The following is a 12,264-nucleotide window of genomic DNA, read 5'->3' as shown; positions in this document are numbered from 1 at the left end:
GGATGTAAAATAGCAAAAACACTGCGGCATTCTGTACAACCCTGGAGCCGTTTTTCATTACTCACTTGACGCCGTACTTAAACAGATACAGATGTTTCCGCATAAGCAATCTGGATAGGTTTTGTGAAATCTGGATATAGTAGCGTCTGTATGAATGTGCATAAATTATTGCAAATAGATGTCCAGTAAATTAGCCCAGCTTATAAATAGTTACGGCTACAGGCCTTGATTACCATAAAAAATTAACAGAGTGTCAGCAAGTCAGAATATAGAAATACTATACGAAGTGAGAAATCATTCAACAGGATCTTTTTATTATGCCAACGGACCACATCAGCAAATTTTGTTATGTTTTGTGGATTTTGGTTGCTTTCTAAATGTAGGACAATGACCCAAATATGTGAGTGTTGTTGTTATGCCAATTCATATTGAAATTTTTTTCCATGTTGTTCAAAGTTTGACATCCCCCTTCATCGTTAGAAGCTTCGTCCTCAAAAGGGTTTTCATGACCAAATTTTAAATGAACAACAGAGCTCTCCACATCAAATGCCAGCCGTATGTCTCAAAAACATAAACACCAATATATTTCCCTTGTTTTGTCTTTAAATTTAAAGAGTCACTCCCTTATTGCCTAACAAGAAAATTGTGCACAATTTATGCATCAAACAAGTCCTCATGTGGACTTCTGCCTCAGCATGATCAAACGTTTTTTTGAGAAATACTGTTCTATTGTTCTACTGTTTCTGTTTGGATTGTAAATATGTAAATATGATGCAAGACTAAGTTTCCATTTGAATTAAAGTGATCTAATGAAGATCTCATACAGCACTATTAATAGAATACTGAGAAGAGAAGAACTTACAAAATTGTTTCAGGAATTGCATTTTGAACACATTTCCTAATTTGCTACTAACCATTATGTTACACACACCAAATTTAAACTCACACATCAATGCCCAGACACACACACACACACACACACACACACACACACACACACACACACACACACACACACACACATGTTGGGTTTACATGTTTTATGGGGACATTCCATAGGCGCAATGGTTTTCATACTGTACAAACTAGGGTTGTCACGATACCATGAAAATGACTTACGATACTATACCAGCTGAAGTATCACGATACCAAGTAGTATCGCGATACCATGCAGTATTTTGTTCATTTAAAATTCTATTCTACAAAATGAATCAAAATTTCATAAATGAAAAGATGTAAATGAAAACAGACAACATTTTTTCTCTAAATATTTCATTAATGTAAATGAATGACTGGCTATTGTTTTCCACGAAATCATGTCAACATAACTCCTCTTAGCAATGCGCAGAAGCTGCATGAAGTGACATTTAGATGTGGTATTTATATATTTAGACTTTATTTATAATTGCATAAATTACAGATTAAAGATGAATGTTTTAAATACAAAACACTGAATGTAGAAATATGGTAAAGAATGTAATATGATGAGAAACTTAAAACCGCCAGCAGGTGGCAGCAGTGTTTGTGATTGAATCACTGAGTCGTTCAAACGATTCTTTCAAAACGGCTGAATCATTCAGGAGTGAATCAAATGACTTTTTATGAATGGCTTAGTGATTCAGTGAATCAACGATTCGCCCAACCAACGCGGATATGGATTTGAACACAGAAACGAAACAAAAACATCTTACTGAACTGTCAGGAGCATTTTTGCTTGCATATCTTGAAAGTAAGCAGCTTATATATTAAAACATATTAATTTATAATATAAAAAATATATATAATGATTAATAAGAACAAAGTGGAAAGCAGCTAGTATGTTAATGAATGGAATTGCATTCGTGTTGTGATCAACGATCATTCCAGAAACGAATTATTTCACCTGTTCTAAAAGTGGGCAAAGGAATGAAAATACGAAAAAACTTTAAATATGTTGAATAAGTGATTCTTGAACTGCTATTTTTTAAATAACATCAGACGGTCTGAATCAGACCCTCTCTTCTGATAAACTAAAGCGTGAACAACGACGTGCGCGTGCACCTTCTCTTTTCAAACTGAACTGAAGCGTCGGGAAACACTAAATACCATATAAAGCGTAGACACAGCCTGTAATACACAAAGCACAGCAGAAAGACATTTTGGTGTGCTGGCGTGCATGTTCAAATGAACGTTTTAAACAGTGTTCCTGCCGTGCATACAACATATCTTACGGTCCTACCGTGTGGACGATACTACCGTTTCAAAAATGCAATGGCACCGCGGGTATTTATAAGCTTTAGTATCGCGATACTACCGTAGTACCGGTATACCGTGCAACCCTAGTACAAACCGTATTTTCTATCGCCCTACACCTACCCTACACCTAAACCTAGCCCTCACAGGAGATTGTGCATACTTTTACTTCCTCAAAAAAACTCATTGTGCATGATTTATAAGCCTGTTTCCTCATGGGGACCTAAGAAATGTCCCCACAAGGTCAAAATCTACTGGTATTCCTATCCTTGTGGGGACATTTGGTCCCCACAACGTGATGAATACCAGGTACACACACACACACACACACACACACACACAGACTGGTTAAAAAGTGACCTCATTATATTGTAATTTTTATTATCCTTTTACAAATCAAATTTTCCAATACAACTCCACCCACTGGATACAGACATTACAGTGGACCATAAAAGTATGTAAAAACTATGTCTAATAAAATGCTCTCAGTATGTTTGATATTTAGCCATATAAGTCATGCTTTCCATATGAGTTCACACTAAATTCAGGTAAAACTAAAACTAGCAGGCCTACATGCAGTTCCAAACTACTTGGTGATTGTTTATGAAAATATTCTAAGGGTCAAACACGCAAGTGACAAGACTAAACCTCAAATGGGATCTACTTGACTTGATGGTTTATATCATGACACAAACAACTCAAACAAGTTCCTTGCCTTTGGCGTCCACTAAATATGAAACTGACCAAAGAGACAACTTAAGTAAACAACATATGAATCCTCACAAACAAGCACTGTCACGGATGTGTGAATGGATGGCAGATGTAAAAAGTGTTTACTGTACATTTGAATTCTGAAATGCTGCAAATTCCTGGTTTCTCATGATTATGTGCAATTAAGCATCAGTGTTTTGATGTTGTTGAACGGGATTAATCAACTTTTGTGTCTATGAAGAAATAATTAAAAAGGATATTGCATTTGTGTCAGAAGTGTCTCAAACACAAAAATGTCTTAATACAATCAGGTTCTATGCGATATCTTCCCATCACTGTGTCAGAATCAATTACTAAATGTTCAGATTTGCAGCCTACAAACTGAGTTTGTTTGGTTTCAAAACTATACTAGACATTTCCCTACCTTATTCTGTATACTAACGTAATTCATGTCCTTAAAAGAGCAAACGTACAGGCAGTCACCACCCTTGCCATAGCTGCTGATTCATTATCAAGCGTACATCTAGAGAGGAAATGAATTTTCATGTCCAAAATAGAGACGTGAAAAATACTTTTAGCAATATGCCGGGGCGAGAAGTCTTTCTTGTTTTAGTTTGCGTCACTGTTTATTAATGTACTGATACATTTGTTGATGTTTATACCTAGAAATGGTGGTGTATCACATATGTCGTCAGTGTTTTACATTATCTGAGGTGTGTGTAACAGAATTTCCCAAAAAGCGCTTACAGACTCACACAATTAGGAAATTGGCATATGATTTGGTTTTGCATTACTTAACAACACATTTACATCCTCATTTGCAAAGCACGATTAGGCAATGTATTCTAAACCAAACACTAGCTGATGGCTTCTGCATTTTGTGCAGAAACTAGAGTAATTTATGGCCATTTATGGATTTGGATTTCCTTTGCCTCTGGGCGCAAAACTACTCAATGTGTGTCAACACAGCACAGAAGAATACACTTGCACAACGTTGTGTGTCTATAGAGCTGTGGCAGGACACCTGTATGTATTCGTCACTCAGCTTCATCAATTAAAATTGTGCAATAAGGGTGCTTACCTGGCAGCTTTTCAGTTTATGGGTTTCCCAAAGTTTTCTAACACAGGACGGCGTCATGCCTATTCATCGTTCTCGACAGGAAACTATCCAAAAACAACTTTCTCTGGTGCTCATTGCCTGTATTAGCTTCCACCCCTGTGCAAAAAAAGAAAAAAAAGAAAAAAATTTATTAATATGTTTGTATATTTACACTTGTGTAGACAACTGCTAAAAATACGTACTGTATTATATATTTGTTTGTTTGTTTTTCATAAATACATGTATACTCATAAAGCATATTGCTGAATTGATATACTTTTTTACCAAAAAAATATTTATTTATATTTCTTGTACATAAGTAATTTTATACTCATAACCATGTGCTAAAATCCAGTTTCAAAAAATATATACTATTTATTTACTTTTCTACATAAATATAGTAACATAGACAATTTTTCAAAAATATTCATATTATATATATATCTATGTTTGTGTAAATGTATTATTGTATGTGTATGAGTTGCAATTTATTTTAATAAACTATCTAGGTTAGTCTACAAGACAGTCTTTGTTTGTTATCTTTTGTGTCTTCAAGCTTAATGTGAGGTTGTTGGAAAGCCCCTTCTTTTTTTGAATGGATGCAAAAAAAAAAAAAAAATCACTCCCTTTTAGTGGGCAAGTGCTAGTAATTGGGAGTGCTAAAATGACCTACTGAAGGTGGGTGGGTGCTCAGTGACTAAGCCTTGGGGATCACATAAATACTCCCTTTAGGGCACCAGAGAAGCCAGAAAGATCAGGAGAAGAGGAAACAACCACACTGCTTGTACTTTGTCTCCCTGAGAGACTAATTTAACTTTGGTTTGTGACTTGAAGCGCTAATCATGAGACTTGGAGTGCTGGCGTTTCTGGTTCTTGGAACCTGTTCTTTGAGAGCTTGGTGTGTGCCGCTCAAATCCGTGTATGTGAAGTTCCCTGGAGATGTGATCAAGAACATGACAGATGTGCAACTGGCAGATGTGAGTATATCAAGTTTCAGTTTATTGTTTCTTTGAATATCTACTTTCAGTCATCTACATTTTATATGAATTCTACTCTTTTCTATCTCTAGGAGTACCTGAAGCGTTATGGCTACGTAGATGTTCTCCAGAAGAGCGGACTGCAGGCAGTCATGTCTTCTTCTAAAGCACTGAGGAAACTGCAGAGGCAGCTCGGGCTGGAGGAAACCGGCTCGCTTGACCAATCCACGATTGATGCCATGAAGCAGCCTCGCTGTGGGGTCCCAGACATCCGCAACTATCAGACTTTCACAGGCGACCTGAAGTGGGATCACAATGATGTTACATACAGGTGGGATATTATCTACACTTCAGCTTCATAGATTTGTAATGAACACACTGTAATCCATTGCGTTGTTGTTTTGATATCCAGGATTTTGAACTACTCACCTGACATGGAAGCCACTTTGATCGACGATGCCTTTGCCAGAGCTTTCAAAGTCTGGAGTGATGTGACCCCACTGACGTTCACACGTCTCTACGACGGCACTGCTGACATTATGATCTCCTTTGGAAAAGCAGGTGAGTTGAGTTTTGTTACAGATTAAAGTTTTAAAATTTAAGGCTGTTTGAATAAATGATTGAGCTGCTTTTTTTGTTTCAGATCACGGTGATCCCTATCCCTTCGATGGGAAAGATGGGCTGCTGGCTCACGCCTACCCTCCAGGTGAGGGAATGCAGGGAGATGCTCATTTTGATGATGATGAACACTGGACCCTTGGCTCTGGACCAGGTGAGAGTGACTCTCGATTCATATTTAAATACACCCTGCTTTCACTGTATGTATTTAATATATAAGGAGTTTAAAAACCATTTAGCATCATACTCTTTAACAGTTGCACAGGAGGCAAAGTATAACAACAGCTCCCTCTACCGTTTTGAGTGGATACAGTTAGAGTCTGTCCTAAAACATAGTTTGTAAAAGTGCACTGCATTCCCAACGAAATGATCAAGTTTATAAGTTAATTTATAGATATTACACCTTTTAAAAATGATTAAAAGTACATACTTAGTGGCTGATACCATCTTTGTTATGGGATACGCTTGTTGGTTCGCAGTTTTAACGTAGCCTACTTTAATTTATTTGCAAGATCTGAGGTAATCTGTTGTTGCTTTCAGTATGGCTATAAATGTCACAAAAAATGATATTCAACCCACATTAGACACTTTTAACACTGAATAAAGCACATAATCAGTATCTGAGATTATCATCTGTCACAGTTTGTATGTTGTTCCAGCCGCGACGTCACGAAAAAAACGTTTGTAAAATAGATTTCGCACGTCGCCGTCGGTTAGCTTCAGCTTTGTTAGCTTTGAGTTCCATCCTATATCAATAAAAAAGGCCAATTCATTAATTTTGCGAACATGTTGTCTTCATAATTTCTCGTATAATACTTTTCATATGCGGTATAAATGAGCCCTTATATATTAAAATGCATAGCTCTGTTTTAAACCGGGTCCTGTGGTAATATTTTAAATGTTAGCTTTAGGTTCCATCCAATAGCATTAAAAAAGCCAATTACTTAATATTAGAAACTTACTTTATAATTTCACACTTAATAAATCAGTCTTGTATTTTCATATTTATAGCTCTGTTTTTTAAACTGGGGTAAAGCTTTGTGTTCCATCCAATAACAATAAAAAGCCAGTTAATTAAATTTGGAAATATGTTTTCCTAATAATATAACACTTAATAGTTTTTTATAAATAGTGTAATGAGTCCCTATACAGTCAACCCAAAAATTATTCAGACAACAGATATAATTTTTCATTTTTTTTTGCAGGGCACTATCGTTTATGTAATTGAGGATAGCAAAATAAAGTAAACTGTGACATATTATACCCAAAAATCATTCATACAGTGAACTACCAGTAAAATTAATTAAAATGTGGGACAACATTTTGACCTGACCATGTTTTGTTACATACCTTTCTATCAAAGTTATCTGACATTATCAAGATGAATTTGTTCTGACACAGTTTAACTCATAGTTCTTGTCATATTTTATTACCATTTTCTAAACTATAGTGAATAAACTGTCATAATGCGAGAAAATTCGAAGGTGTCTGAATAAATTTTGCTTTGACTGTAATTCATTTGTGATTATCAAGATGAATTTTGTTCTGACACAGTTTAACTCATAGTTCTTGTCATATTTTATTACCATTTTCTAAACTATAGTGAATAAACTGTGAGAAATGTTGAAAGTGTCTGAATACATTTTGGTTTGACTGTATATTAAAAAAGCTATAGCTCAGGTCCCTCACAAGGGAATCATCATGTCTATAAGATTTCTGGAGAAGTCAATGACATTGATTTGTTTCCTTCAGCAATTCAAACCCGCTATGGTAATGCAGAGGGTGCGATGTGTCACTTCCCCTTCCTGTTTGAGGGAACAACCTACTCCTCCTGCACCACAGAGGGGCGCACAGATGGTCTCCCCTGGTGCTCAACCACCGCAGACTATGACAAGGACAAGAAATTTGGCTTCTGTCCCAGTGAGCGTAAGTGTTCCAGTGAAGATTTTACGGGACTTCCAAAACAGACATTTAAACTGACTCTTTTGGCCTTAATATGTAAAATCAATGTCAATTTGAACAACCACAAGTGATTATTATTATGTGCTTGGCTAACAATCTGTCTCTGTTCTCCCTCAGTTCTCTTCACGTTTGACGGGAACAGCAACGAAGCGCCGTGTGTTTTCCCCTTCGTGTTTCAGGGGGATACATACGACTCTTGCACCACAGAAGGACGGAGTGATGGGTATCGTTGGTGTGCCACGACAGCTAACTTTGACACTGATAAGAAGTATGGATTCTGCCCTAACAGAGGTAAGAAGCTCTCATACCTTCAAAGGTAACCCTGAAACCTGAAGTAAGATATACATGTTTTATAATATATAATATATTTCCCCTCACAGATACAGCTGTGATTGGTGGAAATTCCGAAGGTAACCCATGCCAGTTTCCTTTCACCTTCCTTGGAACCAAATACTCCTCTTGCACCAGTGAAGGCCGTAGTGATGGAAAACTGTGGTGTGCAACTACCAGCGACTATGACAAGGATAAAAAATGGGGATTTTGCGCTGATAGAGGTAAGTGATAATCCTCTCCTTAAGACATTATTTAAACATTGAAGCAAGACATCGGCTAACATGTCTTTTCTCTCACAGGATACAGTCTGTTTCTGGTGGCTGCTCATGAGTTTGGGCATGCACTTGGTTTGGATCACTCCAACATCAAAGACGCTCTGATGTATCCCATGTACAGATACGTAGAGGATTTCTCTCTAAATCGTGATGATATCGAGGGCATTCAGTTTCTCTATGGTATTTATCCAATGATCCATCATTTACTCATTATTAGGATTACTATGCATTTTCTTATGCCCAAAACTCTTGTACAATTGTGGTCTTTTAGTTATATTGTGTAATTATTTCATTTCAGGACCTAAAACTGGCCCTGATCCCACTCCTCCACAACCAAAATCCACCACTTCCTCTCCAATTGTGCCAACTAAATCCACCGCAACTAAGACAACAACCACTGTTTCTACCACAGTACATGTCGAGCCTTCAAAGGATGCCTGCCAAATCAAGGAATTTGATGCCATCACTGAAATCAAGAAAGAGCTTCATTTCTTCAAGGATGGGTATGAGTTATAATTCTACATATACTCATTTGAACTTACAAACCCAGAAAACAAACCTCATTATTCCCTATTCTCAATTAAATGTTTCTACATTCTCTCTTTCATTCTTCTCAAAGGTACTACTGGAAGATCTCAAACAAAGGAGAACACAAAGGTCCTTTCTTGATATCTGAGAAGTGGTCTGCCCTGCCAGCCGTCATTAACGCCGCCTTTGAGGACCAGCTCACGGAAAAGATCTACTTCTTTTCAGGTACTTATTGAGATATTTCAATATTATTGAACAACATGTTCAAATTTAAGATATATAACTGCATTTTCAACCGTATCTCATTTAAACAGAAAAACAGTTCTGGGTTTATAATGGAAATGAGGTGCTTGGACCACGTAAAATCGAGAAGCTCGGCCTGCCAAGCAACTTGGACAGAGTGGATGGAGCTGTGCAGAGAGGCAAAGGCAAGGTGCTCCTGTTCAATGGGGAGAACTTCTGGAGGTATGTGAACTTTGCTTCAGAACTGTAACATGCAAAAGCTGATCAGAAAGTGTAAAGCTCTGTATTGTGGTTTTTCTACAGTATTCTTATCTCTTATTTATTTTTCACAGACTCGATGTGAAGGCTCAGATGATAGACAGAGGATACCCACGATTCGTTGACTCCGTTTTCGGTGGAGTGCCCATTGATTCACATGATGTGTTCCTCTACAAGGGTAAGTGAGAAAATTAATAGTCTTAAATAGTCTGATTAACTACTCTTATTTATCTGATCAAGCTAAATTTGTTTCTATTTTTTTTTTAAAAATCAGGATTCTTCTACTTCTGCCGGGAGAGTTTCTACTGGAGAATGAATGCCAGAAGGCAGGTTGACCGAGTCGGTTATGTGAAGCACGACCTCCTAAAATGCTCCTAAAAGACGTGCACAATGAAGACGTCCAACATCCTAACCTGATGACAGAGCCCTTTTTAATAGGGAAACCATTTCTCTTCAGTGTAAAATGTAGTGAGGAAGACACAGACAGAATGTATTAAATTTAAAGTCTCTGTTATGGGGATTTTGACTTTAACTGTTATAGGAAAAGATCTGTTTTAACACTGAAATTATAATAGGCACATGAAACAGGATGTTAGGCATATTTGTCTGTCAGCTTCAACGTGGTCTTATAATTTATTTTCAGCTTACTATATAACTGCTTCGTCCATGATGAGTTTCTTAACAGCACATTAGAAGAAACAATAATCTTGTTCTATAAAACTACAGTGAGGCACTGCTAGTCCAATTCTAGGATTTAACTTTGTGTTTGTAAATGTTTGAGCGGAGTCACCTCAGGAACATTGTAGCCTAATTGCATTTGTTGTTCACAAAGCATCCGTTCTCTGTGTTGACCCCACTTAGATGGTTTTCAAAGCAAAGGTTTATTTTTAGCTTTAGAGCTAATTTCTAATAGTAAGCCCAGATTTTGGCGTATTGTGAAATCATTTGCCTGGTGTAAATGATAATTTAATATTATTAATTTAATGTTCCACATTCCACTTATTTATATTTTTATTTGTTTGTTGCATTGTTTATGATTACTCAATAAATTTGTAAACAAGACCATTCAATCTGTGTGCACTGTTCTATCATTATATCTAGATACAGAATCCTGTTTGAAAATACAGCAAAATTTGCTCTATATAGCAAGTTTTCACAGAAGTACATATTGGTTTGGAATTCTATAAAATATAATCACTGCAGACTATTTTAAACTGTTGCCACACCAATATTTGAAATTTAGCAGCTAATTAACCTAATTCTCATCGAAAGAGTCATGAACTCAAACAGAACACTTTTTTTTTTTTTTTTTACAAATGTGTGTCATATTTGATACAAAGAGTTGAGTTCCAAAGTTTACATACACCTTGCAGAATCTGTAAAATGTTAATTATTTTCTCAAAATAAGTGGCATCATACAAAATGCATGTAATTTATTATTTAGTACTAACCTGAATAAGATATTTCACATACAAGATGTTTACATATAGTCCACATGAGAAAAATAGTTGAATTTTTTTTTTAATTACCCTGTTCAAAAGTTTACATACACTTGATTCTTAACTCTGTGTTGTTACCTGAATGATCCACAGCTTTGTTTTTGTGTTGTTTTGTGATAGTGGTTCATGAGTCCCTTGTTTGTCCTGAACAGTTCAGACTTTAGAAAAGTCCTTCAGGTCCCACAAATTCTTTGGTTTCTTCACATTTTTGTGTATTTGAACCCTTTCCATCAATGAATGTATGGTTTTGAGATCCATCTTTTCACACTGAGGACAACTGAGGGACTCATGCAACTATTACAGAAGGTTTAAACATTTATTGATGGTCCAGAAGAAAAAACAATGCAATATCCAGGGGTGAAAACTTTTGAACAGAATGCAGATGTGTAAATTTATCTTATTTTGTCTAAATATCATATTCGTTTCATTTAGTACTGTCCTTCAGAAGACAAAATAAGTAAAATTTACCCTGATCACTTTGGTAACAACACTATTAAGAATCAAGTGTATGTAAACTTTTTAACAGGGTCATTTTTAAACATTCAACTATTATTTTCTCTTGTGGACTATATGTAAACACCTTTTATGTGGAATATCTTTTTTTATGTCAGTACTAAACAAAAAAATAAACATTTTGCTGTTTCTGTAAGGTGTATGTAAACTTTGGACCTCAATTTAGGAATACAGACAGAAAGAGCAACCTGAATGTCCACTGCTAAATGGTTTACAAAAAACTTGCCTGATTTTCGTAAATTAACAATGAAAGCGCAGGACTAACCGTACAAATATTTTTTTTTAAGGTGAAAATATGAATTGTAGTTAACGCGGAATAAAGGCGTATGTAGTGGGGTACACGTCTCATCTTTATGCACAATACAGATTTAACAGAATGTAAACGAACTCATGTATAACATGTGACCCCCTCACATTCAATCCGTGCTAAAAAGACGTTTGTTTTGGGTTTATCAAACAATTATTAATGAGAATCTTTATATAAACAAATGGCGTCATATTAATCCGCGAGACACCCGGTGGTTTCATCCTCAGAGAGCAATAGTCCTCCAGTTCTCAACATTATTTGACCAAACACTTAAACGATAAAGCGAGATGATTAACATTCACGTTGTATAAATTAAACACCCTTTTAAAATAAATCTTGATACATCATAAAACAGATTAGGGGTTTCTCCCTCTCGTCTTTTTCGCCGTGACGGATAAATGAGTTCCGGCCAGCTTTGAGGACAGGAAGCGAGGAGACGCTGATGGCGCCCGACTAGAAACCATTACCAACTATTCGCTTTCAAAGATCTATTTTATTTCTTCTCATTCGCGAGCGTGAAGACCAAAACAGACGTCCATTCAAGGTAAGAAAAAATCCTAGCTCAAAATAATGGTGCTAAATTGTTTACAAATACAGTTTCTGTCATGATGGGCAAGAGAAAAACATTCGGGCGAACTGGCTCTCCCTGCTCACGCAGGCCCTCGAGGTCCCCGAGCGGTTCTTCATATCGCCTGAGCGGAAAAAAATA

General features: G+C 36.4%; 1 protein-coding gene across 1 annotated transcript; it reads left to right on the top strand.

Moving 5' to 3' along the window:
- Window positions 1–4,794: 4,794 nt before the first annotated feature.
- mmp9 (matrix metallopeptidase 9) lies at window positions 4,795–10,306 on the top strand. Its single transcript, XM_073818662.1, has 13 exons — window positions 4,795–5,019; window positions 5,112–5,350; window positions 5,432–5,580; window positions 5,663–5,791; window positions 7,390–7,563; window positions 7,717–7,890; window positions 7,980–8,153; window positions 8,232–8,387; window positions 8,506–8,710; window positions 8,827–8,960; window positions 9,050–9,200; window positions 9,311–9,414; window positions 9,511–10,306. Exons 1-13 carry the CDS (start codon window positions 4,885–4,887, stop codon window positions 9,612–9,614), a joined length of 2,028 nt encoding a protein of 675 aa, XP_073674763.1. The 5' UTR covers window positions 4,795–4,884; the 3' UTR covers window positions 9,615–10,306.
- Window positions 10,307–12,264: the final 1,958 nt, after the last annotated feature.

Source organism: Garra rufa, chromosome 15 (genome assembly GCF_049309525.1).
Source record: "Garra rufa chromosome 15, GarRuf1.0, whole genome shotgun sequence".
NCBI lineage: Eukaryota > Metazoa > Chordata > Actinopteri > Cypriniformes > Cyprinidae > Garra > Garra rufa.
Note: the sequence above shows the minus strand (reverse complement) of the source record. Positions and strands in the feature narration are given on the sequence as shown.